Consider the following 23,194-nt stretch of genomic DNA (forward strand, 5'->3'; position numbering starts at 1 on the left):
CAAAAACCTAGCCTCATTACCAGGGAGAATGCCCACTTTGACCTAGTTTTTCTTCCTTTAAAAGAATGGTTATGTAAGAAAAAAAAAAAGAATGGTTATGTACATGCTCATAACTATTCCAAGAACTGAGTATAAAAAGTTCTTCAAAGATGAGCAAATCAAGATTCAATAAAGTCATATGACTTGCTCAAGGCCACACAGCTTTTTGCCTAATGATCTTGAGTCACCGATGACTAAAATAGGTACCCCTCAGAAAGGAATTGCAGACCAACCATGTGCTACTGAGAAGTGAAGTCTAGGCGAGAGATTGGTCTCAAAGAAATATCTGCACTTGTTGATAGTTTCCATACCCATAATGACCACAGTCACACACCTCACCCAAGTAAACTCACCAACTTCAGAAAGCATTGGAAAAATGAGGGAATGTTTTACCCCTGAATAACTCTATTATTTCAAAAGTTCACTGAACAGAACAAATACTCTGGGACTACTGTTCACAATAATTAATTGTCCAAATTAGTCCAAAATGCCCTGCATTGACTCCTTGGGCACCAAGACAGTGCCAAAGCATTGCCAATATCACCCATTGCAACAAGCTCATGCTTACAGAATTAAAGTAGTCATTGTATACACTTCCCCTTGGGTGCCCTGTAGATCGCTCTGTTTATGAAATGTCTACTGCCTTCTGTTTTGCATTTTTATTTTCTTCCCCACAAAGGCTATATTGTTCTTTACTAAGATCCCTTGAGTAAAACTCCAAGTGTTGAGTAATCTTTCTGATTTTACCATGCTAAATCCTCCCCGATTCCTTGATCTCATATACTTCAATATCATTCTCCATTGCTCCTATGAAGAGTAGCTCTGAAGCCCAGGTCTGTGTGATGTTGCTGATATTGCCCCACACACATACAGCCACAAATGGTCCCCCAAAGGCCTCAGGATGGAGGGAAGGGAGATGAGTGCTGGGTGGTTGGGAACTGTCCTTTTGATATTATGTATGTGGTTCCACAAAAACTAGCTTCAGCCATTAAAAATTAACCATGCTCTGAGTCTTAGATGCAAGGTTCCTTTGTTAGTTGTTAGAAACCGTGAGAGACAGGCAAGCTTGTCCGCCTCCATTGAGTAAACTGGGAAGGTTTCTTGGGATCCCAGAGGGTAAGGATCACATTTCCCAGGGTGGCAAATCACTCCTATGGTGCTCAGCCCCAAACTATCAGTCAAAAGCCACAGGGCTTCACTGTAACAGAAAAACTAGCTTTCCTGGTGCTAAAGGCCCTTGAACGGGAGCTAAGGTCGTGGTCCCTAGAAGTAACATTTCAAATTTTACCTGAAAGTTTCAGTGCAATTCAGAAATGTCTCCTCTTTCAAGGTGAGATCGACCTTCAGACTTCTCCAAAACACCAAGTAGAAACGTTTTCATATAAAAGTGATTATTGATATCACTTTGGTAAGTGATATAATCACCTTTCTGGCTGCTAGATAAGGCCACCCTAAGACATCTCTAAGAGATGAAATGCATCTTTTATCAAGGTATGAGGAGGCCCTGTCACACCTCTTCCCGGTCACCCATGGCAGAGTCAAGTGACCAGAGTTCTCTTTTGTGAACCAAGTCAAATCCCTCCTTTACTCATGGAGGCTGTCCTGGGTCTGGCCCTCAGGGCAAGACAGGAGCATGTTCTTCTCTGAAGATTGCATTAACAGGGAATCCCCCAAGCTCTCAAAAATGCTCTCATTAATAAAGACAAAAATCACTTCATCTGTGAAGATATTGTGGCTGAAACTATATATTCACTTCTCACCAAGGAAACTGCTATCTCATTCAACATTATCGAATGAAGTAGCTCCCGAGAATAAAGTCAGAGAGCCTTGATTTGTTGGTCTGAAAACAAAACAGAAATGTCATTTTGTTTCCAGGACTTGATAACCCAAGAATTAGAATACTAAATAATATTTTTTAATTTTTTAAATTGAACTTTAAAAAATAATGACGTTATGTTCTTTAACATCTCTCTCTAGGACATGGTTTCCTGGAGAAACCCTGCAAAGCAACTCAAACCTGAGAGCTGGTTCCCCATCCAGCTCTTCTCAGAATCAGGTATTCCTGATTTCCTTAGAAGAGGCCTCGCATGAAAGCTGGTAATCATGGAGTGGTTACCCAGGCTACATGGAGAACCAGAGTACTTTGCTGTTAAAAGGGACCAAGCTACACACTTACTGATAAGTCTGAGGCTTAAGGACTGGATTTCTGGCTTTCTGATATCCACCTTGGTGGCCTCCCATTATGTACAAAGAGGCTTCATTTGGTCCTTAGTGAAAAGCCCTGGGTTACATTTTTGCCTCCACTCCACAACTCAGCATTCCTGTTTTGACAGTGATTTCACTTTCTTATGGTTTGAAATCCATGGATCTATGATTCCTGAGTGTCCCAAAATGTAACTAAGAGAAATCAAAGGCATCATCCTAGCATCTCTTGACACTTGGAAGATTACGCTTGGTTTGGATGGATTATCCAGGAGTATTCATGGCCAGAACATGGACAATAAAAGCCACATAAAGACCTGAAACTGTCCAGTAGACACTGATGAGTCATGTGAACTGAATTACAAAGAGAATAGGAAAGAGTTGGCATCCTTTGTTTTGTTTTTCTAAACCCCGTGCAACTTCTCTCAGACAATTTTTTTTTTCCCTAAAGATAACCTTTACAACCCCAGGAGAAATCTTGACCTTTATTGTTACGAATTTGTACAACTACATTTTGGGCTGAATGTATAGAAGGCCAATGAGGAGAGATGTGTCTGCCTTGAACCTGAGATATTTGGCCATCTGGTCAACAAGGAGCAAAAACCATAACAAAGCCCTTCATCGACCAACTATAAAAGAATACTGTTTTCTGCCCCACCCTCTCTCCCCATCCTTTGACAAAGCCTGAGTAAATAGATACATTTGCTGCCAGGGCTTAAAGGTCAACAAACTCTTGCTTGTCAGTAGAACCTGAGAATCAAGTCAAGTGGACTTCACAGAAACACCACACCTTCCTGCTCTATGGTGTTTGATCCTCAGGATTAGAAGTGACAGTGTCTTCAGAAAACTTGCCAAGAAAAGAATGTAGCAGAAATCTGTGCTATAGTATGGCTTGGCCTGTGGAGAGCTTTGGTGATACAATGTCATATACTGGTGATAGGGACTTTCTTTGGAATGACCATCCCAGATTTTCTGGCTCATCTATGGCAGGAGAACTCTAGGCTGGTCCCTAATATGCCCAAGCCTTGATGTACACACTGCACAATCCCCAAATTCCCAAACACGTGGTGTTAAGTCAGTAAGTTTGTGGTCATTTGTTACACAGCATAGAAAGCAAATACATCATCTTAGGAATTGCAGAGGGAAAACATGCTTGTATTTTCCCCATTGTTTCTTAATGTCCATGTTTTCTGGACACACTTCTCCTTCTCTAGAAGGATGTGAAAAGTCAGGCTTGCTTTACACACAGGTGAAACAGTCCATGGCATAGATGAAGGGAAGTAGGTGAGTGCACTGAGAAAGGCTCCAAAAATCTTTTCTAGCTGTTTGAGTCATTCACAGACTGACTGATCATGTGACAATGTAGTATGTGTTCTTCACAAAGTAACCCCATTATACCTGTCCTGAGTGATTAATCTTCGCTTCATATTATATGGCTAAAGGATTAGACATTGGTAATTTAGTTACAGGCTGCACAAATATCTTCAATTTGGGAGTGGCTCCACCAGAAAACAAAAGATCCACCCCAAACCCCTAATACAGATGCCAAAGGATGTGTGAACTCAAAATAAGACCTTAAGCAACAACTGCCATTCGCTTGCATGATGTATTTCTGTGCAGGGGGACTATGCCCAAGTGTTACTACTGAGGCTACACCTACCTGTCTGGCTCAGGTTGTAGAACTTAGTGGGTGAGAACTACATAGAAGATTATGTCATGAAATCCCTAAACATTTGATGGCTGAGGAAACTGAGGTCTGAAGGGGTCAGCTGTCTTTCCCAAAGCCACCCAGCTGGATGTGACAGAAGAATATCAAAGTTCAAGTCTTTCAACTACTTCCGATGTGGTTACCTTTCCTTTAGTACAAAATGAGCCACATTCTGCCTGTTACCAATGCTCGCAAGGATACCAGTTTTAGATCTTGTCCTGAACCCAAGCTGTCCCTGCTTTGCCCAGAAACATGGCACAAACCCTCCTTGACAGCCCAATTTTCTTCTCATTTTAACTCTGCCATCAGTGCTAGTGTCTCTTACTGCTTAAGCAAAGAAGCAATGAGTCAGTTATTCTGAGATTCAAGCCTCACCAGGTGTCTTAGTTTCCTGCAGCTGTAGTAACAAAACACCACAAACTGAGTGGCTTAAAACAACAGCAATTTATTATTCTCTCACTGTTCTGGATGCCAGAAGTCTCATGTCAAGATGTCAGCAAGGACCAGTTTCCTGGTGGTGGCCAGCAATCCTTGGCATTCCTTGGCTTGCCACTGAATCCTTCCAGTCTCTTCTCTGTCTTCACATGGCCTCTTACCTGAGTGTGTCTCTGTCTTCTCTTTTAATGATGATGACACCAGTCATATTGGATTCGGGTCCACCTTGGTCCAATCTGACATCATCTGAATTTAACTATCTACGTCTGTAAAGAATCTGTTTCTAAAACAGATCATATTCCCAGGTTCTGAGTGGCCATGAAATTTAAGAAGACACTGCACAACCCACTACATTGAGTCTTATGTGTATGCTCAAAACTAATCTCCCCAACTTCCTCAGGAGTAGAGCAATTTTGTACACACAACTCTATCCAGCACTCCTCTTCACAAATGCTATTACAACCCAGGACCTGGAAGTTAGAGTTAAGCTATAAATAATGTTAGAGAGCATCTAGCCAATGGCTGTTAATAATCCTGGCTGCACATTAGAATCAACTGGAAAGAGTTCAAAACCACCAGCATCCGAGCCCAACATCAGAGACTGTGATTCAGTATGGCCTGGACATAGAAGTTTTCAAACTCCTCAAATGGTTCTCATATCCATCCAGGATTGAAATCCCCCCAAACGAGCCCAAACCCTCAGTTTTCAGGGGAAAGACCTGAGGCAGAAAAACCATAGCTATCGCTTCCCTTCTCCATTTGAGCTACCTCCAAGCCTCTGAGTCTCAGTTCTCTGAATGTTCTTCCCTCGAATGATGGAAGCCCCCCACAGTTATCATAACAAGGTCCTATGAGGGCCCACAACCTCCTCAAATGAGAGAGAAGTAAGTGCTCAATGACCACAGGGCAACAGTGCACAAGGGGCAGCTACTGAGTGGTTGTGACAGCACGCTGGTGAATTACCGGTGCCCACCCACAACCTCTGGAACGACACAGTGCTTGGGCCAGCTTTGTAAACTGTAAAGTGCTATGCAAATGTGTGATACCACTTTTGTTCTTTCTTTTCTGGTAGTGTGCCTTGGGCAGCTTTGTAAAACTCCCATAAGGGTGTACTTTGCCCACTCACCCATTTGGTTTCCATTGAAAAGATTCTTCTGTGTCCCTCCAGCCACTGCTGCATTTTCTCTTCGAAAGTACACATTTTTAAGAAACAGAAACATTTTTGTTGACTTTTTAAAATCTATGTGTATCATGTTGGTATCGTACTGAATATAACTAATTCTTCCAAGCTAACCAAAAATGCCCATGTATTTACCAGAGAGGACTGCCCAACGCCTTAGCCACCACTGAAGTTCTCCCAAATTTGTCTTTCAAACAATACTCTCCTTGGCAGCCAATGAGTCATTCTGAGCCCAAAACAAAAACCATAGAAAGACGAAAGGAAGACAAGTCCCACAGCTCAACCCTTCCTTAGATTTGAGGCACCTTCTTATCTCCCTTTCTCCTTCCTCTTGGCTCTGAGTGTGGGACAACCCAAGACCACAGGGAAAGGGAGTCATGTGGCCGGCTAGGCCTCTACACCTCAGCCGGTGACAGATTTAGAAATCAAGAAGCAAAGAACCCTGTTAAAAGAACTCGTGCCAGAAGTAATCCCAGCACTGTGGGAGGCTGAGGCAAGAGGGTCACAGGTCTGCACAGTAACTAAGAGAGATCCTGTCTCAAGACAAAAATGAAACAGGGCTGAGGTGCGGCTCAAAGCAAAAGCCTTGGGCTCAGTTCCCAATATCCCCCAAACAAACAAAAAACTCGTAGTTTTCTTTTACTTTAATTCACCCCACACTTTCAAGAAAATGTCCAACTAATAAGAGGACTGCTCCATGCATTTTAAATACTTGGACACATAAAATGACAAGGGAAGGCCTGGCTGAGCAGTACTACCCAGAGGCACAGGTAAGTCTGGAGGCCTCTGGTCTCCTCTTCTACACAAAACCCACCCAAGGCAAGTGATAATTTCCCCCAAAACCCACTGGGTTGCACACCTGTGGCAAATGCCACAAACTTCTCCACTCCTGCCACAGAATCTCTTTCCCCTCTTTCTCTCTCCTTCTCCTACATGCACACACACACACACACACACACACACACACACACACACACACTTACTTCAAGTCTTGTTCCTGGAACTTCCTAAATCTGCCTCTTTTTTGTTTAGTTTAGCTAGTTCATTTGTTTCCTGGATAGGAAAATGTGCACACACGGTTCCTGTCTACGCTACCTTGTCTGGGCTGTGATGAAGCTGCCTTTGGGGTAAGGAGAGGTATCGCGGTGCCCTTCTTCACCAAGAACACATTCAAGAAGTCAGCCCTGCAGGAGCCAGCAAACAGGTGGGCTTTGGTGACAGAATCTGAGCATGTCATTTTAACAACACAACCACAGATGGTCACAATACAGTCATCAGCTCTCTCCTCTCAAGTCAGCGAAGTAGCTGAGCTGTGAACGGGATGGTAGTCCAAGGACTGTGGCTTGGCTGATCAGAAGGACCCAAAGTCCAGCTGCCTGACTGCTTTTAATATAGTCATGGGAGGCAATCAAACGCATGGCTTTGCTCACTGGCAATAGAATCAGGAACACTTCAGTCAGGGAAAGGGACTGGGCTCCAGACCCACGAGTGTCCAATAATACATCTGTCCCCCCATCAGCAGGAGCCTGGTTCCCCTTCTCAGACCCACAGTGTGTGCCTCCTTTCTCATGATGCATGGACCAACCCAGTGGCTCCTTTCAATTCCTGAAATCTATGATGCAGAGTCCATCCACCCCACCACCACCATATACACACCCCTTTCTTCTTTGGCAAGCAGAAAATGGGTCAGGAGTGAGTTGTGTTCATGTCAGTGTGATAAGGAGCTTCTTGTCCTTGAAGGGGCTTCCATGGCAAGACAGACAGTCCTAGGACAGAGCAGGATCTCCCTTTCATTGATATCGTTCAGCACATCAGCAATACAACCCAACACATGGCTGTGATCTTCCTGGTAGCCGGGGCTAAGACCTGCTGGGTTATTTCACACTTTGCTTCTCTGATCCTGCAAGGCTACCCTTTGATGTGTGAGTCACCCAGGCTGACACCCAGGGGGCTCAGCTGGGTTTGGATGAAGTTCTCAGGCTGATTCTGTATCAGACCAGATGAGTCAACCCAGCTGTTAGGGTTTAGATCTAAGATGGCCTCAAAAGCTTCATGTATTTAGAGGGCAACTGAAATATAGGGGTGCTATAACTGTCCTGCTGTTGAGAAATGGGGTCTAGTTGGAAAAGGCAGGTCACTGGGAGGGGGGTGACTTGAAAGGGCAAATCAGTCTCTCTCTCTTTTTGTCTCTCTCCTTCCTGACTACTGTGATATGAGCAGCTCTTCCTCCCTACGCCCCTCTTTTAACATGTGGGTGTCAGGTATTGTATCTCAGTGATGAAGAAAGTGACTAAGACAGCAGTGACCACTTTAAGTTCTATTTTCTATAGTCCATTGCAGCAGATGGCGGAGTGAGGTCCACCTGGCTTTGTCGGGGGCGGGGGGAGGGGAGGAAGCGCCACCTAGTGGTGGAAAAGAGAAACTTGCCTGGGTGCACCGGACTCGCTTTAGGAACATCACACACTTAATCTGCTTTTCCATTTCTCAGGGTTTCAGTTAAATATTGTACAAGTGAAAATGGTGTATCCAAGCCAAATGAATGGGGTCCTGGAGAAAGCTGTTAGTCCATCATGGTGCTGCCAAGCTCAGTGTACCTGACAGACACCTGGACCAGCTCTGGACACCTGGACAGCCCACAGATACTGACCAAAGGGGACAGCTGAATGGTCAGGGACCACCATACCAAAGAGGATGTTTTGTTGTAGGGAATCAGGAGTTTAGAGTGTAACTGCATTCCATCTCCTTACAAGCTTATGAAGTCACTCCCCATCCATTTTAACAACTTATATTTAGGACTATTACTCAGTAAGAAGAGTAAATACCAGAGAAATTCATTTGCATAAAGCCAGCTATGTTGCAGATTTTGGAGAAAAGCTCTAAAAACACCACCCCCGTGTTCCCATTTCCCAGATGAAAAGAGGGAGGCTGAGGTGTTAAATGATCATTCAAACATGTCAGAGTTTTGGGGCAGGGGAGATTTAGGACCCTATATCTTCTGGAGATGGTTTTTATGAGTGCTGTGTGTTTGTGATACACAATGAATACATTCATGGTGGGAGTTGGTACATATACATTTTGCATCTTAGTCCTTTTTGTTTCCCTTTCCTCTTCCCTTCCTTTCTTATCCCTCCATCCCTAGATCCCTTTGTCATCCCCCAAAGGTCTTCTTGTTTCCTATCATCTATTTTTATTTTACTCATAGAGTTACTTATACTTTGGATTTCTCCTATAAGAGAAACCATGCAATATTTAACCTTTTGTGTCTGAAGATCTTGCTGTTGTTTCTTTTTTGTTTTCTTATACGTGAAACCTGTTTCAAACTCATTCTAGGGAAGAGGGCATTAATGTGAATAGTTTGTTAGTATTTGATACCAGAAAGGGAAAGTGAATAAGCAAACCAAACCACTTGCTGTTACAAAACCAAGGAGCATCCTGAGCACAAATTGTCCCTCTCCTTCTGGGGCCTGGGATTATTCCATGGTATTCTGGACCCTGAGTGGATCCCAAAGATTAGAAGGATCTTACCAAGCTCCAGAAAGTATTGGTTCTGCATTATAAAAGGTCAGAGCTTCGGAAAGGGGCCCAACCTAGATGTACAAGCATTCGCCACTTGGAATAATGGCTTTGCAGGGAGCCCAGCAATCCAGCAGCTCCTGTCAATGGGTGGGCCACTGTTCTTGTCTTCTCACCAGGAATAGATCATGGACCCCTACTGAAGAGGGTCACGGAAGAGTTGAGAGCAGGAGGTGTAGTCAAGGAAAATTACCTCTCTTTGAGAGGATTGTTAGGTTTGGCTGAAATGGCCCAAGGCATGTTCAGTAGAGACAGTAGATGGCAGCGCCTATAAAAGGTGAAAGGAACATCATGTGGGAGAAGATCTTACTGGTAGCTCACCCCAATTTTACTCCCTGAATAGATGGCTTCCACCTCCCATGTATGTGGTTCCATGCTTCTGAACACAGCTGCTCCTGGACCATGACTTCACCTCCACCAGCTCAGGGGCAAATAATGACAGCTTTGAACTCTCCCTGACTAAATACCCTACTTTGAGGCAAGAGTCATCAAAGACTCAGCTGGAACCCTGAAATAGGAAAAATGACTTTGCTAAATCAAAGCTACAGTGGCAGGTACTGCCACTGCTGGGTCCCTGGACACACAGAGCAGCAAATCTCTGGTGACCTGGACCCACAGTGCCCCAGTGAACAGTGCAGTCAGTCCCTCTGTGACCAGGGACCATGCTCTGAAGTAAAAGGTAACACATTAAACCAAAATTCAAAGTTTAAATGGGAAATTGGCTGAATAGAAGAGTTCAAAATTAAATCACCGTAGGGACAGAAGTCATTTGGTAATGTGAACAAATATGACCTAATTTATCCATTGGATGTATTTTATGTTTAGAGAATTATATGTTCTTGGATTAAAGCACACTTTGGTTCTCTTAACTGTAAAATGAAAAGTTGGGATTTTCTTCTTTAAAAAACTAAATAAAAGCCACCCCTCTAGAATTCTTCCAAAGTCTAATTATGAAGCTGAGGACTGAGGGGTGGGGGAATGAAGTGAAAGACTGGTCACTGTTGGAGCATAATGAGAGGGAACCCCGAGCTCAACCCAGTGAGGAGCATGCATGTGTGCATGCATATGTATATGTGTGTAGATGTGCCTGTGTGTTTGTGAGTGTCATAAGCGTGTGTGTGAGAACGTGTGGGGTGTATGTGAGCACTCTGAGTCTGTTCATCAGGGGAATGACAGCCTACAACTCCCAGAGATAGACCTGCAGACAGGAAATTATCAGTGGAGACCTCTGCTCTCTGAAAGCCTGTTCCCGGGCTGAATTCTTCTCTCCATTAGCTGGGTAGGATCCAGAAAGCATAACTGGGATGCTCATGTGTTCTTTTCCAGCCTGCCACTGGAGGGTGTGTGGTCAAAGGGGAGGTTATTACCATTGTCATTGTTAATTTTTTTAGTTATCAGGCATCCTGGGCAATTAGAAGGCAGAATGGAATCCTCTCCATCCCCAAACTTTTTACACAGCCTCCAGAGAGAGATTGGTCTCTCTCCATATTTGCATTCTCTATAGTGTGCTTTGAAGAACAAATATTTGTTCCTTGTGTTTTAAAACCATTCTTGAATAAAGATTTTAAACCAGCAGAACAGCCTTGGGATATTTTTCACCTCCCCACATTGATGCAGCTTTTTAGCGGGGAGGGGTGGGAAGAAGCTGCGGGCGGGGCTTGGGGGCTGAGGGTGGGGACTGGCAACCAGAGGCAGGGCTGGGGAAAACCGTCCTGAACTTCGGGTAACAGCGAAGCAGACTGCAGGGCCTCTATCTCAGTCCCCTGGACAAGGGCAGGTCACATGAGTCTGCTCAGGCCTCTTTAACCTTCCATTAAAGTTCTGTGATTCATAATTCAAACACGGATTAACTCTAATTCAAATACTGATAATCTCTGGTTCACATTTTCTATTGCCTTGTTAAAAGAAGGGCTTCTTTTAACCCCATAAAGGTTTTTTTTTTTTTTCTCAAAGCTTAAATGGAGAGAGAGAAAGATTGGGTCCATTTAAATGTTTTCATAGTTTGTTTAATTTTTAAGGCACACAGGTGTTCTGATCATTTTAACATCTATAAATACAAAGTTAGCACTAGTAACATCTGGTAGTCTACTCATTTATCAAGTTTGAATGTAACATTATGAAATGAAATTTAAACATCTGACTCTTAAACAGATATGTGACAACGTGGACCACAGTGAGACATGATAGAAAACACCTCCAAACCTGTGTGGTTGACGAAGAAAGAAGGCTGCTGGCATAAAACTGTGGCATCTAGTAAGCAGGGAAAGAAAGTAGGCACTATATTCAAGATTTTGTTTCCTTATAAGGCATTTTCATCAAATTCCAGAGTTGTTGCCATGAACGTGTTTTACTCCCTTTCAAATGAATCACCCATAGAGCAGATGTGTGCATAGAGAATGAACATTTTAGCTTCAATCAACTTTACAGGCAAGTTTTCTGTGAGATGCCTGTGAATGTCAAGGACAGACCTGTGAGGTCTTGATGAGTGTCTAAGCTGCCTCACCTCTTCTCCAGGTCTGGGGCTGGAGCCCAGCATCCGGCCCACACAGATGTGATGCATGTGGGTTGGAGGAGGGCTGGAGGAGGGAAAGCCACATATAGACCAAAAACTCTTTGAGTCAATCTTTTCCACTTCTGCCCTCACTGGACCATTTACCAGAATTGCCCAAGATAGTCACCACAAATTTAATCTCCCTGGGTTTTTCCAGCCTGACCACTAAAAGAGATAAAAGAGCAAAGCAGCAGTGAGGACTGGGCAAGCCCCATGATATCATGATCATCATCATAGAGGAAGAGCAAGGCTGGATCTCAGTGAGAGCAGCCATGAGAAGGAACCAAAGTGTGCATGGTTCACATTTCAACCTAAGGCAGGGGGTTCTCCAAGTTGCAAGTGATAGGAAGGGTCCCATTTGAGGCACAGACTTCGCGAGAAGGATGGGAAAAGAGAAGGCACTGGAGAGGAAGTGGGCACCAAAGGCACAGATGAGTCCCTCCTGCACTACCTTTCCTGGACCCAGGGGCAGAGGCATCTTGAAGATGGTGACCAGGTGGCTGAGTTCATCCCACCGCACTCCTGCTGGTTCCCAGGGCTCTGCCACTCTACACTTCCCCACCTCTTTAAAAATGTCTACAGTAACCTCTGATGTGTAGGGCTGAACACGTTTCTTTGTTTAAGGTCCTCTTTGAATGGATATCAAGGCATCACCAAGAGGTCCCCTCACCAGTCCTTTAAAGAAACAATAGAATAGATGAATGAAATTTGCATAGTGCAATTATGTTTGTGCACACACAAAAGACTGAAGATTTGGAAGATGTTTACCAATAAATTATCAGTAAACATGTGGGAAAAATTGTAGGTTATTTTTTTTGCTTCCTTCTCTCTCTGATACCATTTTAAAACAGGCACAAAACATTTTATAATTATAAAAATAGTGCTTTCATTTTGAAAAAAAAGTAAGTTAATATTTAAGAGGAGAAAACAGTCTATGTGTGATTATGAAAACTATCAAAGACAGGCCAAGTTTTTTAAAAATGGAAGGAATTAAACCCAAACCTAATTGGCTTTGAAACTTAAACTGCAAAACACATGCCCTGAATATCATAGATTATGATGTCAGTGAATGTCAAAAACTTAATTTACATACAGTAGGCAACTGGCGTGTATAAAGACAGATACTGGCTGAGTTGACAAATTGGCATTATTTTGCAAAAGATGGTTGGCTTTGGGGGAGATGCATGGAACACACTCTTCTTGAAGCCCAGCTCATTTATCTGAGAAATAAAGCAGAAAGCACCCCTGGTTCACTTCATCCTTTTGGCAACATCTGAATACGCATGTTCAATCTCCCGGTCAGCGGGACACGTATTTGTGAATTCATCCCTAGCATAAGCATTGTCCAAGTATCTCCAGATGCCAGTCATTTCAGGAGGAAACTCAAAATCTCTGTATTTCTTGGCCACAATCTGAAAACGAAGAGGAAATGATCAGTAAAGGTAAAATCCACTAACGTAGGCCATCATATCAAACAATCCATTCTTTTGGGGCACATAGCTCACTCCTGATGTCATCCTGTAGTCATCTGGTCTACCCATCGTGACATTTTTGACTTTGCATAGGAGGCATCATGGGGACAGGGAAAGTGATAAAGTTACTGGACTCAAAACAGTAACTCCACACAGTCCTGCTCACCAAGTTACCCCAAATGATCCCTGAGACTCACTGACACAAATGTCCTCTGTACTCAGTGGAGTTCTACTTGTGTTTCCTGCTGTTGTCTTTTCATCAATTATCTTTAATGCTACTATGTATACAATGCATAAAGATTCATAATGAATCTTCAGTGTAGATTGTGCCGGGATCACTGTAAAGTTTTTCCTGCTTGCTGAGCCTCACTTCCTGCAGTCCTGAGTATGTGTGCCCATTACCCCCACAGACCTCCATCATCCCACCACTGATAATCATTTGATTGTGGCCCTACCCCATTGAGAGGACAGACTCGTGAAGCAGACGGGCCCATCCCTCACCCTGGCGAAGACAGTGGATGTAAGGGAAGGGCGACTGAAGGTGAACTTCGTGAGAACCTCAGCAGGTGTGAGAACTACTCCCCAGCAGTTGGGGAACTGGTCACAAAGGAGGGTGCATGATTATATCAGTTTGCTCAGGCTGCCGTAATGAAGAATCCCCAACAGGATGCCTTAGAACAAAAGAAATGGATTCTCTCACAGTCCCGGAAGCCGGAAGTTCAGAACCAAGATGTCAGCAGTGCCCTGCTTCCTGATAAGGCACCCAGGAAGTATATGTCCAGCCTCTCTCCTGGCTTCTTGCAGTTCTGTGGTTTCCAGAAGCTTAACACTGGTCTTCCATGGCCCTCTCCCTGCATGGCCATCTGGGTGTCAGACTCCCCCCTTTTTCACTTCATCTTAACGATCTGCATTTGCAGAGGCTCTGTTTTCAAATGAGGTCACACTCTGGGTTATGGGATAGGACCTCCACATACAAATTTGGGGTGCAGAAAGGCACAATTAAACCTATAACAGGGACCCATGGCTACCAAGGCCAGTTCTGCTTTGTCACCCCTGTCCCCTGTCCCCTGGGATGTCTGCATGAAGTGAACACTGGATTCATCACAAATGAGGTCTTCAGGACTTGTTTCTCAGGTTTTGGAGACCCATAGCCACCGAGGCAGCCTGGCAGCAAATTAGGACCCAAAGATTTTCAGAAAGCCTCCAAAATGGCTTCACAACTTTTCTCTAAATTCCAATTTATTAATGCGGATCTTTTGTCTACATTTTTCTTGTTTGCTTTTGTCAGTCTTTTTATCTGAACATTTCTAAGTACATCTGTTAAATATATTCCTCTTATAGATAGAATCTTGTTCTTACATTATATTTTTTTAACTTAATATTTACTTGGTTTTCTGTCTTTCTGTGTGCATATGTGTGCATGCATGTGTTTGTTTCCCTTCCTGGTAACTTAGAAGGTTTATCTTAACTTTTTCAGTGATTTCCTTTATAATTTAAAATAAGAAGAATTCTCTATTTCTTGATTTATCAATTTTGGATGTTATCTATTGTTCCCATGGTGCCAGATGAGGAAATTCGTGCATCTACGCTCCTTTACATTTCTTCTCCCGGATCCCTCTACCAACAGTTATAACAACATCCAGGGTTATTTTAGAAGGAGTAATCAAGAATATTTAAATTTTAAAAATTCATTATAGTAAAAACACATTGCCATTAATCCCCCTCAAACTCCTTCCCTTCACTTCAAACACATTTATCCCCTCTCTGAAGCAGCTCTGGGAGTCCTCTTTCATGTCTTTACAAGGTGTAATCAAAAATACAATGGATGCTGCTGAATTCCACCCAAAGGAAGGCAGGCTCATGAAAACATTACCATGTCCAGATCGCCTTATTCGCTGGCTCTGGCTCTTCCCTAGAGTCAAAATGACCATGAAAGGTAAACATTTTGAATCAATTCAAGATATCAAGGCATCCGTGGCAGCACAGCTAAAGATGCTCACAAAAGAGGACTTTGGAACTGCTTCAGGGAGTGGCAAGAATGATAGCATAATTGAATCCAAAGTGAAGGGGAGATGCCATCTGCCAGAACTGCTTCAGAAAGGGGACAAGTGTGTTTGAAGTGAGGGAGAGGATTCTGAACGGGATTCATGGCAATGTGTCTTTTACTGTAATAATTTTGTTTTTATTTAAACACACTCCGTATTTTTTGATCATACCTCATATTCTGATTCTTCTGTCCCTATAATATTTGGTCTTAATACTAAATTAGGCTTAAATACGTTCTCTGTCCTTTTGTACCATGTGATTTCTCTGGTCCTAGATTCTTATTTTGATTATCACTGTATTGTTTCACCATACAGCAATTTTTTTGTTTTTTTAATGTGCTGACTCTACTGAGACTAGGTATCTCGGTAGAGGCTATAGTCTGTAACATGTAAAATTGTTACATCATATATCCTTTCCTTTAACTTTCTGTAGATGTTAACCCACTATTTTTTTGAATTTTAATATCGTGAAGACACCTAAGGCCAGTTTGAATCAATCCCCTCTATTGGTGATTTTACCACTTATTATTATTAGTGTCATTGTTGTTGCTATGATTATTATTGTCTGGATGTCTCCTGTGGTTTGGATATGGTTTGAGTGTGTCCCCACAAAATTCATGTGTCAGAAGTGTGGGCCTCAGTGGAGGGACCTTAAAAAGGCAAGGCCTAATGGGAGGTCATTGGGGGCATTGCCCTTGGGAGAGACTAAGGTAGTTCTCTGGGGACTATAGTTAGTTTTCTCAAGTAGAGCAGCGTCAGCCCCACCCTGCTCACTGCCTTCCAGCCCATGATTTTCCCCACACACACACTACCACCACTAGGTTGCCAACTGCCATGGGAGTTAAACTAATACCACATCCTGCCCTTGACCCTGCAAAACTGTGGCTAAATAAGCTTCTTTTCCTCAGCTATTACCTACCCTCAAGTATTTCCTTATAGTAATGGAAAATGGGCTAATACAATGGCCAAAGGATTCTTTTTTATTCTCAAGGCTCAGTAAAGTCTACGGCCATACTGCCCTGAACACACCTGATCTCATTGAAGCGCAATAAAGTATCAACTATGTCTTCAGTGTTGATTGTTCCTAAACATGCCATGTTAGTTAAATCAGAGGTTCGGGTCCTTCTTTATCAAAATACTTTTCCCTTTCAAGCTTCCTTTTTTAAAAAAAATTTCCTTTCCTATTCTGTTTCCTGGAATCTCTTTCAGAGTCCATATCTCTTCAGTTCTTCTCTATTTTGGATGATTTTTCAGGCCTAATCTCCAAATCTCTGACTAGTTTCTCCATGATCTTTTCTGTGTTTCTTTCTACTTCTAGTAGAACTTTTATTTCTGCAATTATTTCATTTGTCTTTACTTTTGTTTTTAAGCTCTGCCAGACTGATTTCCACTGCTTTGTGGTACTATGCTTTTCAAAATCTTGTATTTGTTTTTGAGCTTTTTCTGAAAAGGTCCAGGTTCTCTTTCATTCCTTCAGGTTGTAGAAAACTCTGGGATGTTCTTTAATCGACAGGAACAGATCTCCATCACATATACACTTCTCATTTGTCTTTTTCTTTGTATTTCTTCTGTATCTTATCCTTTTTCCTCTCCCCACTTTCATTATACCTGTCTACACAGAGGACCCACTTTGATTTTTTTCTGGTTATTAGTCATCTTTTAATAAAGAAGACACATTTGGCCTATGATTTGCTTTAAAATAGTGTGAAAGAGCTAGAAATATGGGTCCATGGTAGCACACTTGCCTAGCATGTGTAAGGCCTGGAATTTTATCCCCAGCACCACAAAACAAAAAGATATAGGGGGGAAAGAGAGTGAAACAGGGAGGTGCCAGGCTAATTTGGATATTAACACTGAAGCACTCACTCACCTAACATTGCTGTCTGCTCTGACCTAGGACACATTTAGTTAAAGGTAGGGTTAGGTTAGGCTTAAGGCATCCTCCACTCCAAGGCTCACAGATCAGGCAGAAGATGACCATGGCCCAAAATGAAGCTTGGGCAGTTTGCAGTCTCTCCCTTGACTGGTTGGGAGCTTGTTTCTGTTTCCTGTTCAGCAGCCATGAAACAGAATGACACTTCCCTTCTCTCCTCACGCCCTCTCCCCTCCAGAGTGTACTTTTGTACCTTTAGATGAGGGACTGGGTCACAGAGTATAACGATGGCATCTCTGTGCCCCCCAAACTCTGTGTCTCTAAAAAAATCTCCTCTATGGGGATGTTCCCTGGTCCCTTCATAGCTCACTGCAGGTCCTAGTCCTCAAATAACAAAATTTGGGTTGGCCATTTCAAGATTGTGTTATTTACTTTTTTTTAATATTTGCATATCCTTTTATTGGTACATTTTAGGTATACAATATAATGACATTCATCATTGGAAATTTGCACCTTTACATAATCTCTCTTGGTTCTTATTTTTCACCCTTCCCCTGCCCTCCCTTCAACCCCTCCAGTCCTCTCTATTTACAAAGACTTTCTTTCCATTTTTCCATTTTCTCATATTAATTCCATTCCCTTCTTTCCTTTCCCCTACCCCTCCCACTTCCCCTTTGCCCCTTTTCTTCCTAGTTCACATTATCTATTATACCTTTTAGTCCTTATTTACACTTTCAGTTTCTCACACCAGAGAAACTATTTGGTATTTACACATGTGTGTCCTATTTATTTCACTTAAGAGTATCACCTCAATGTGCATCCATTTAGCTATAAATGTCTCTAATTTCTCATTTTTTATGGCTGACTAGTACTCCATTTTATTTTAAAAAAACATTTCTTTATTCAGTCTCCAGTCGATGGGCATTTGGGCTGCTTCCAAGTTTTAGCTATTACAAACTGTGCTGCTATGAACATGGTGCGTTATTTACTTTTTGAGAACTCCATGGATTGCTAAAGATGTAAAGAAATGTGCACTGGCCCCATGGTAGCTCACACTGGAGGCAGTTTCTCTGTCCTCAGGTTGTTGATCTGTCATTTCTTTGTAATTTTATGAAAGATGAAGCTAAAGCTCTATTTTTTCTATTGCTTTTTCCTGAGTTTTAGGAAGAGAAAGAAATTATAGATCCCTTCACTCTCTCATCTTTTACCATATTCCATTGGATTGGCTCTCATTTCATTTCAGAAGTACTCCATCCTGACTAGAGGTTCCATTTGACCCAGCTATTTCCCTGCTGGGTATCTTCTCAAAAGAATTAAAAGAATTATACCACAGAGATATATGTGCACCCATGTTTATAGCAGCACAGTTTGTAATAGCTAAAGCTTGGAAACAGCCCAAGTGCCCATCAACTGGAAACTGGATAAAGATGTGGGTTTTTAAAAAGTAAAATGGAGTACTACTCAGCCATAAAGAATGACAAACTAGAGATATTTATAGCTAAATGAATGCATATTGAGGCCATCCTCTTAAGTGAAATAAATAGGACACACATGTGTAAATACCGAATAGTTTCTCTGGTGTGAGAAACTGAAAGTGTAAATAAGGATTAAAATGAATAATTGATAATTTGAAATAGGAAGAAAAGGTCCAAAGGGGTAGGAGGAAGTGGGATGGGAAGGGGAGAGGAAAGAAGGGAAAGGAAAATCATGAGAAAAGGAAAAAATGGAAACAAAGTCTTCGTAAATAGAGAAGGGTGGAGGGGGTGAAGGGTGCACAGGTAATGGGGAAAAAATAAGAACCAAGATTCATCATGTACAGGTACAAGCACCCAATGATAAATGTAAATGTATTGTATACCTAAAATGTACCAATAAAAGAATTTAAGGGAAGAAAAAGAAGTACTCCATCCTGGATGATCATTAAGCTTTTAGGTATCTGGAATGCTAAATGGCTCTCCAGATTTTGCTGCTTGGTCTTATACTGGCAGCATGGACTGTGGCATCATACTCTGAAACTTACTCCTTCTACTGACATGCAGAATGGTCTTTTCATAGGCACTAAACAAGTGGCAATCAGTGCTATACAGCTGGGGGACATTTCTCTTGCTCTCCCTCAACCTCCATGCACCTCCACACTGCTCCACTGGTCACAGCAAAGACAAAAGCACTCAAGGAAAGAGATTAAACCAAAACACACTGACATGACTATCCTGTTGGAAGATGCCTCCCAAATTCAGCAGATTTTGAGGAGTTGAGATCCTTTCATTAAATCTTGGCTGTCAGGGTACCGGCAAAGCTGCTGAAAAGATATTCACTGGAGGCACTGGCAGCATCCCAAAGGCTTGCATTTCCACTGGCATCTCTCAAGCACAGTGGGGAAGAGACACAAGCGATGCCAGGATGGAGAGGGGAAGAGGGTATAAAGAAGAAATGCAGAAAGAGCAATGCGTGAGAAACCAGGAGTGGCTGACAATGGGAGTAACAGCACCACAGACTAGTGGAATTTCTTTTGTAAAAGATATGTATTTATTAGTGGCTATTAATTTTATAAAATATTGGGTTTCAATTTGCATAATATATTTTGATCACATTCTTCCCCCCTTTACCCTCCTTTATGCCTGCCTCCCCCTTTCCCCTGTTCCCTTCTTATTTTCTAGAAATTATCTCCCTTCTACTTTCATGTCCTCTTTTTCAGATTCCACATATAAGGAAGAATACATGATCCTTGTATTTCTGAGTCTGCCTTATTTGGCTTAACACAATTATCTCCAGTTCTATCCATTTTCCTGTAAATGACACAATTTTGTCCTGCATTATGGCTAAATAATACTCATTGTGCATGTGTAGCACATTTTCTTTATCCATTCTTCTGTTGAGCATCTAGAGAGGTTGCATATCATGGTTATTGAGAACTGTACCACACTGAATGAGAGTACGCAGACACTGATGTGCAATTTTTAAAAGGCCAATTAAATGTTCCATTAGAACACCCAGTCCTTGAATTGTATTTTCGGTGTCTCTCCTGTCACCCCTGCTCTTACACCAAGGATGTAGCTTAGAACTTGGTTGGGTTTTTAATCATCAAGATGAGCCAGAACAAGGCATGGGCTTCTTCCTGTGGTATCTGAGGCTACCAAGGACATAGCAACAGGGACGAAGACAAAAACAACTGACATCCATAACTGATAAAGAGGCTGAGCACTGCTGGGAGACAGTGCCAGGCCATCGCCTGGGAATGCCATCCCTAGAAAGGGACGTTCATCCCTGCAGTTCTCAACAAGGGACTGAGTTCCCATTTTAATAGACTGAAAACCCACACAACATCTCCAAGCCTCAAGTGTTCGATACCAAAGAAGCCGATAAATTTCCTCAAGTTGCTTTCATGCCACTTTTCTCAAGGCTTTTGAGGTCAGGCTGAGAAAAAGAGTAGTGAGGACAGAGGGACAGGGTCAGGTTCACAGGTATTTCATGAGAACCTCTGGAGTCATCACTCCTAGTATCTGAAACTTGGGGCTTGTCTGCCTCACACAGAAATGAGCTAGTTTTTAATTCAAGAGCCTACATTTCAGATTGTTTAAATGTCTGGCTCAAACACAAGTCAAAACAAAATAAAACAAAGCCTCATTCATGCATTCAGCACAGGTGTCAGGAAGAAAGACAAACCTTAATAATGTGGAGCTTGGGTAAGAGGTTACAGTCGGCCAGTGTGAGCTCATCCCCGTCCAGGAACTTCCTGCCCGAAACAGTGACATCCTCTGTGCTGTTGGTGTCTATTTCATCGGGCAGAAGGCTGTTTAAGTAATTATCCAGCTTCTTCAGGGCCCGTAACAGGTTCTTTTCATAAACTAACACAGAAAGGCGAGAAGTTACCAAGATAGCCCATGCCAGTTAGTGCCCCTTTTCTCTAGCAGTAAAGGAAGGAGCTCCATATCCTTCTATCCTGAGATGAGTCCACCGCGTGGCACGTATAGGGAACAAAGGCTGTGGAGCCAGAAGATCTGAATAAGGGCTCACTTCCTGGAGCATTGCTCTGCTGTCTACACAGCACTGCAACTTCTAGAACTCTTCTATTTCTTCAAAAAAATATTTATGGAAACTTAAAATGAGATCCGCATGGGTAGAAGCATCTTTGAAAACTCTCACTGTACATCTGGAAATACCTGGGTGGTGGTTATTTTTCCCCAAGTGTTGTTTTCTGGATTTCCAACTTCTGGAAGGGCTCATTGTCTTGAAGTCATGTGCAGATTCAAGTCGAAGGTATTTTACCCCTAATTTCTAGGCTCTTATCTCTACTCCCTCTGAATTCCCGAGATCTTATAACCAGCCATACGGAAGTCCATGTAGAAACCAAAAACAAGGAGGTGGGAGGTACTCACTCTCATGTGCATCCTTCTTGGTGTTTTTAATAAATGCTGAGAATTTGGCAAACACATCATTTCCTGCAGAGTTAGATTCAGGGTGTTGGGTCCCCAGCTTAGGGTACCTTGAAAAGTTCAAAGTTGGAGGATCACAGATAAGCAGTGTTTGAGTTAGGTCAATACCATGGGGAAAACTATCTTTCTCTGGGCAGATGTAAAAATGAAAACCTCCTCTTTATTATTTTCCTATTCTTTATTCTTCAAGGTTGGGAGTGAATGTGATTTGGGAGAACTCCACTGGACTTAGAGATTTTGTTTTGTTGATGACTAGGCCCGGGACCCCAGGGCACCAGGTCATACATAATTCCTTCCCTGTTTTAATGAAGGCAATGGTTTAGAAGGGTCCTTCCAGCTCCCACAGCCCATGAGGCTTCACCCTGGCATGTACCCTGACCTTCCCACAGGCCATCGGCTCCTCCTCCATGCTCCCGCCTTCCCACCCTATCGGACAGACCACAAGCGCATGGCAGGGAAGGCCAGACCACCTTCACACAAGGCTCCCAGCCTGGCCCTGGCTTTCTGTGTCACACCGCAGGGAACAACAAAGGCAGGAAGCACTGAGGCCCTAGGAAACCAAATGCATAGCCAAGCACTTCAGAATGGTCTGTTTGCAGAGCTGAAGGTACCAACCAAGTTGTGCACCCTGGAGTCAGAAGGCCTACCTTGGGGGTGCTAACTTCTCCTCTAAGAACTCCTCAATCTTATTCACATCCGTCTTGACTTCACCATCAAAAGTCATAAAAGGCGGGTTTGCTCCAGGAGCCAGGTTTTGCAGGTCCAGGGGCTTCCTGGGTAGGAGAGGACAGCAGTCTTTGAGGACAGCTTCTAGGATTTAGATTCGATCCCAAAGCTTAGCAGTGTCCTCCCCCATACAGACACAACCCTTGAGAATGTCAAAGTAGACTGTGGTTTGCAAAATGGCTTACTTGTGATAAAAGTAAAGATGTGCATTAACAAGTCATGAGTTGGATTCATGTTTTTGTGCTTCCATTTGTGCATATAGATGTGAAAATGGTAACTCTCGCAGTGTTACCAGCCAGAAACAGTGCTCAGATGGGTTTTTGAAAGGCTCACAGCTGACCTGTAACTGGGATAGCAAGTTCCTTATGGACACCAACTCCTCCTCCTTCTGACTACAGGATATCCGCTCCTGTGACTTTGCTGCTTGGCCCACACTGGGGCTTCACTTCAGGCTCCTGACCACTAGATATGCCCATGATATTGTGTACGGGCAGTAGGGGTCTGTACGTGTGTGTCCATGTGTGTGTACGTGCATGTGTAGGTCTATGCAGGGACGTAGGTCCAGTTGTTTCAATACTGCAAAAGCCTGTCTTACCTTTTCAGATCCACGGTTGTGACATTAAATATAACACCCTTTAGCCAGAGAATCATAAAGAGACGCTGAGAAAATGGGCAGTTTCCAATACTCTCACCATCATAACCAGCCTACAAATGGAAAAAGAGATCCTTATCCAAGCCAGTCCCACAATTATAAATGCCAGACACCACAGAGCACACATAAAATCATGATACATCTCTAGGAATGGTAAGGGGACTGTAAATAGCCTTCTGGGGCCATTTAATTCAGCATACATGCCAGGTTGGAGGTGGTTGTAGAGGAGGGGGAGGAAAAGCATACACACATACACATGCACACGCACGCACTCATGCACACCACATGGAGCCTTTCCTTTTCCT

At 42.9% G+C, this 23,194-nt stretch overlaps 1 protein-coding gene across 2 annotated transcripts in view; it reads right to left on the bottom strand.

The window, feature by feature from the left end:
- Nucleotides 1-11,121: 11,121 nt before the first annotated feature.
- Nucleotides 11,122-23,194, bottom strand: part of Clic6 (CLIC family member 6) — a 45,610-nt gene continuing 33,537 nt past the window's right edge. For both annotated transcript variants that reach the window (XM_004842585.4, XM_021256210.2), the window contains exons 2-6: nucleotides 22,833-22,942; nucleotides 22,159-22,284; nucleotides 21,455-21,561; nucleotides 20,742-20,923; nucleotides 11,122-13,100 (exon numbers count right to left, since the gene is read on the bottom strand). In XM_004842585.4, coding sequence (XP_004842642.2) covers nucleotides 12,939-13,100; nucleotides 20,742-20,923; nucleotides 21,455-21,561; nucleotides 22,159-22,284; nucleotides 22,833-22,942 — 687 coding nt within the window. In that variant the 3' untranslated portion in view covers nucleotides 11,122-12,938. The remainder of the gene's footprint in view (nucleotides 13,101-20,741; nucleotides 20,924-21,454; nucleotides 21,562-22,158; nucleotides 22,285-22,832; nucleotides 22,943-23,194) is intronic.

Source organism: Heterocephalus glaber, unplaced genomic scaffold, assembly GCF_053883595.1.
Source record: "Heterocephalus glaber isolate CG9 unplaced genomic scaffold, H.glaber_assembly_v1.0 deba00000122, whole genome shotgun sequence".
In the NCBI taxonomy this organism is placed as follows: domain Eukaryota; kingdom Metazoa; phylum Chordata; class Mammalia; order Rodentia; family Bathyergidae; genus Heterocephalus; species Heterocephalus glaber.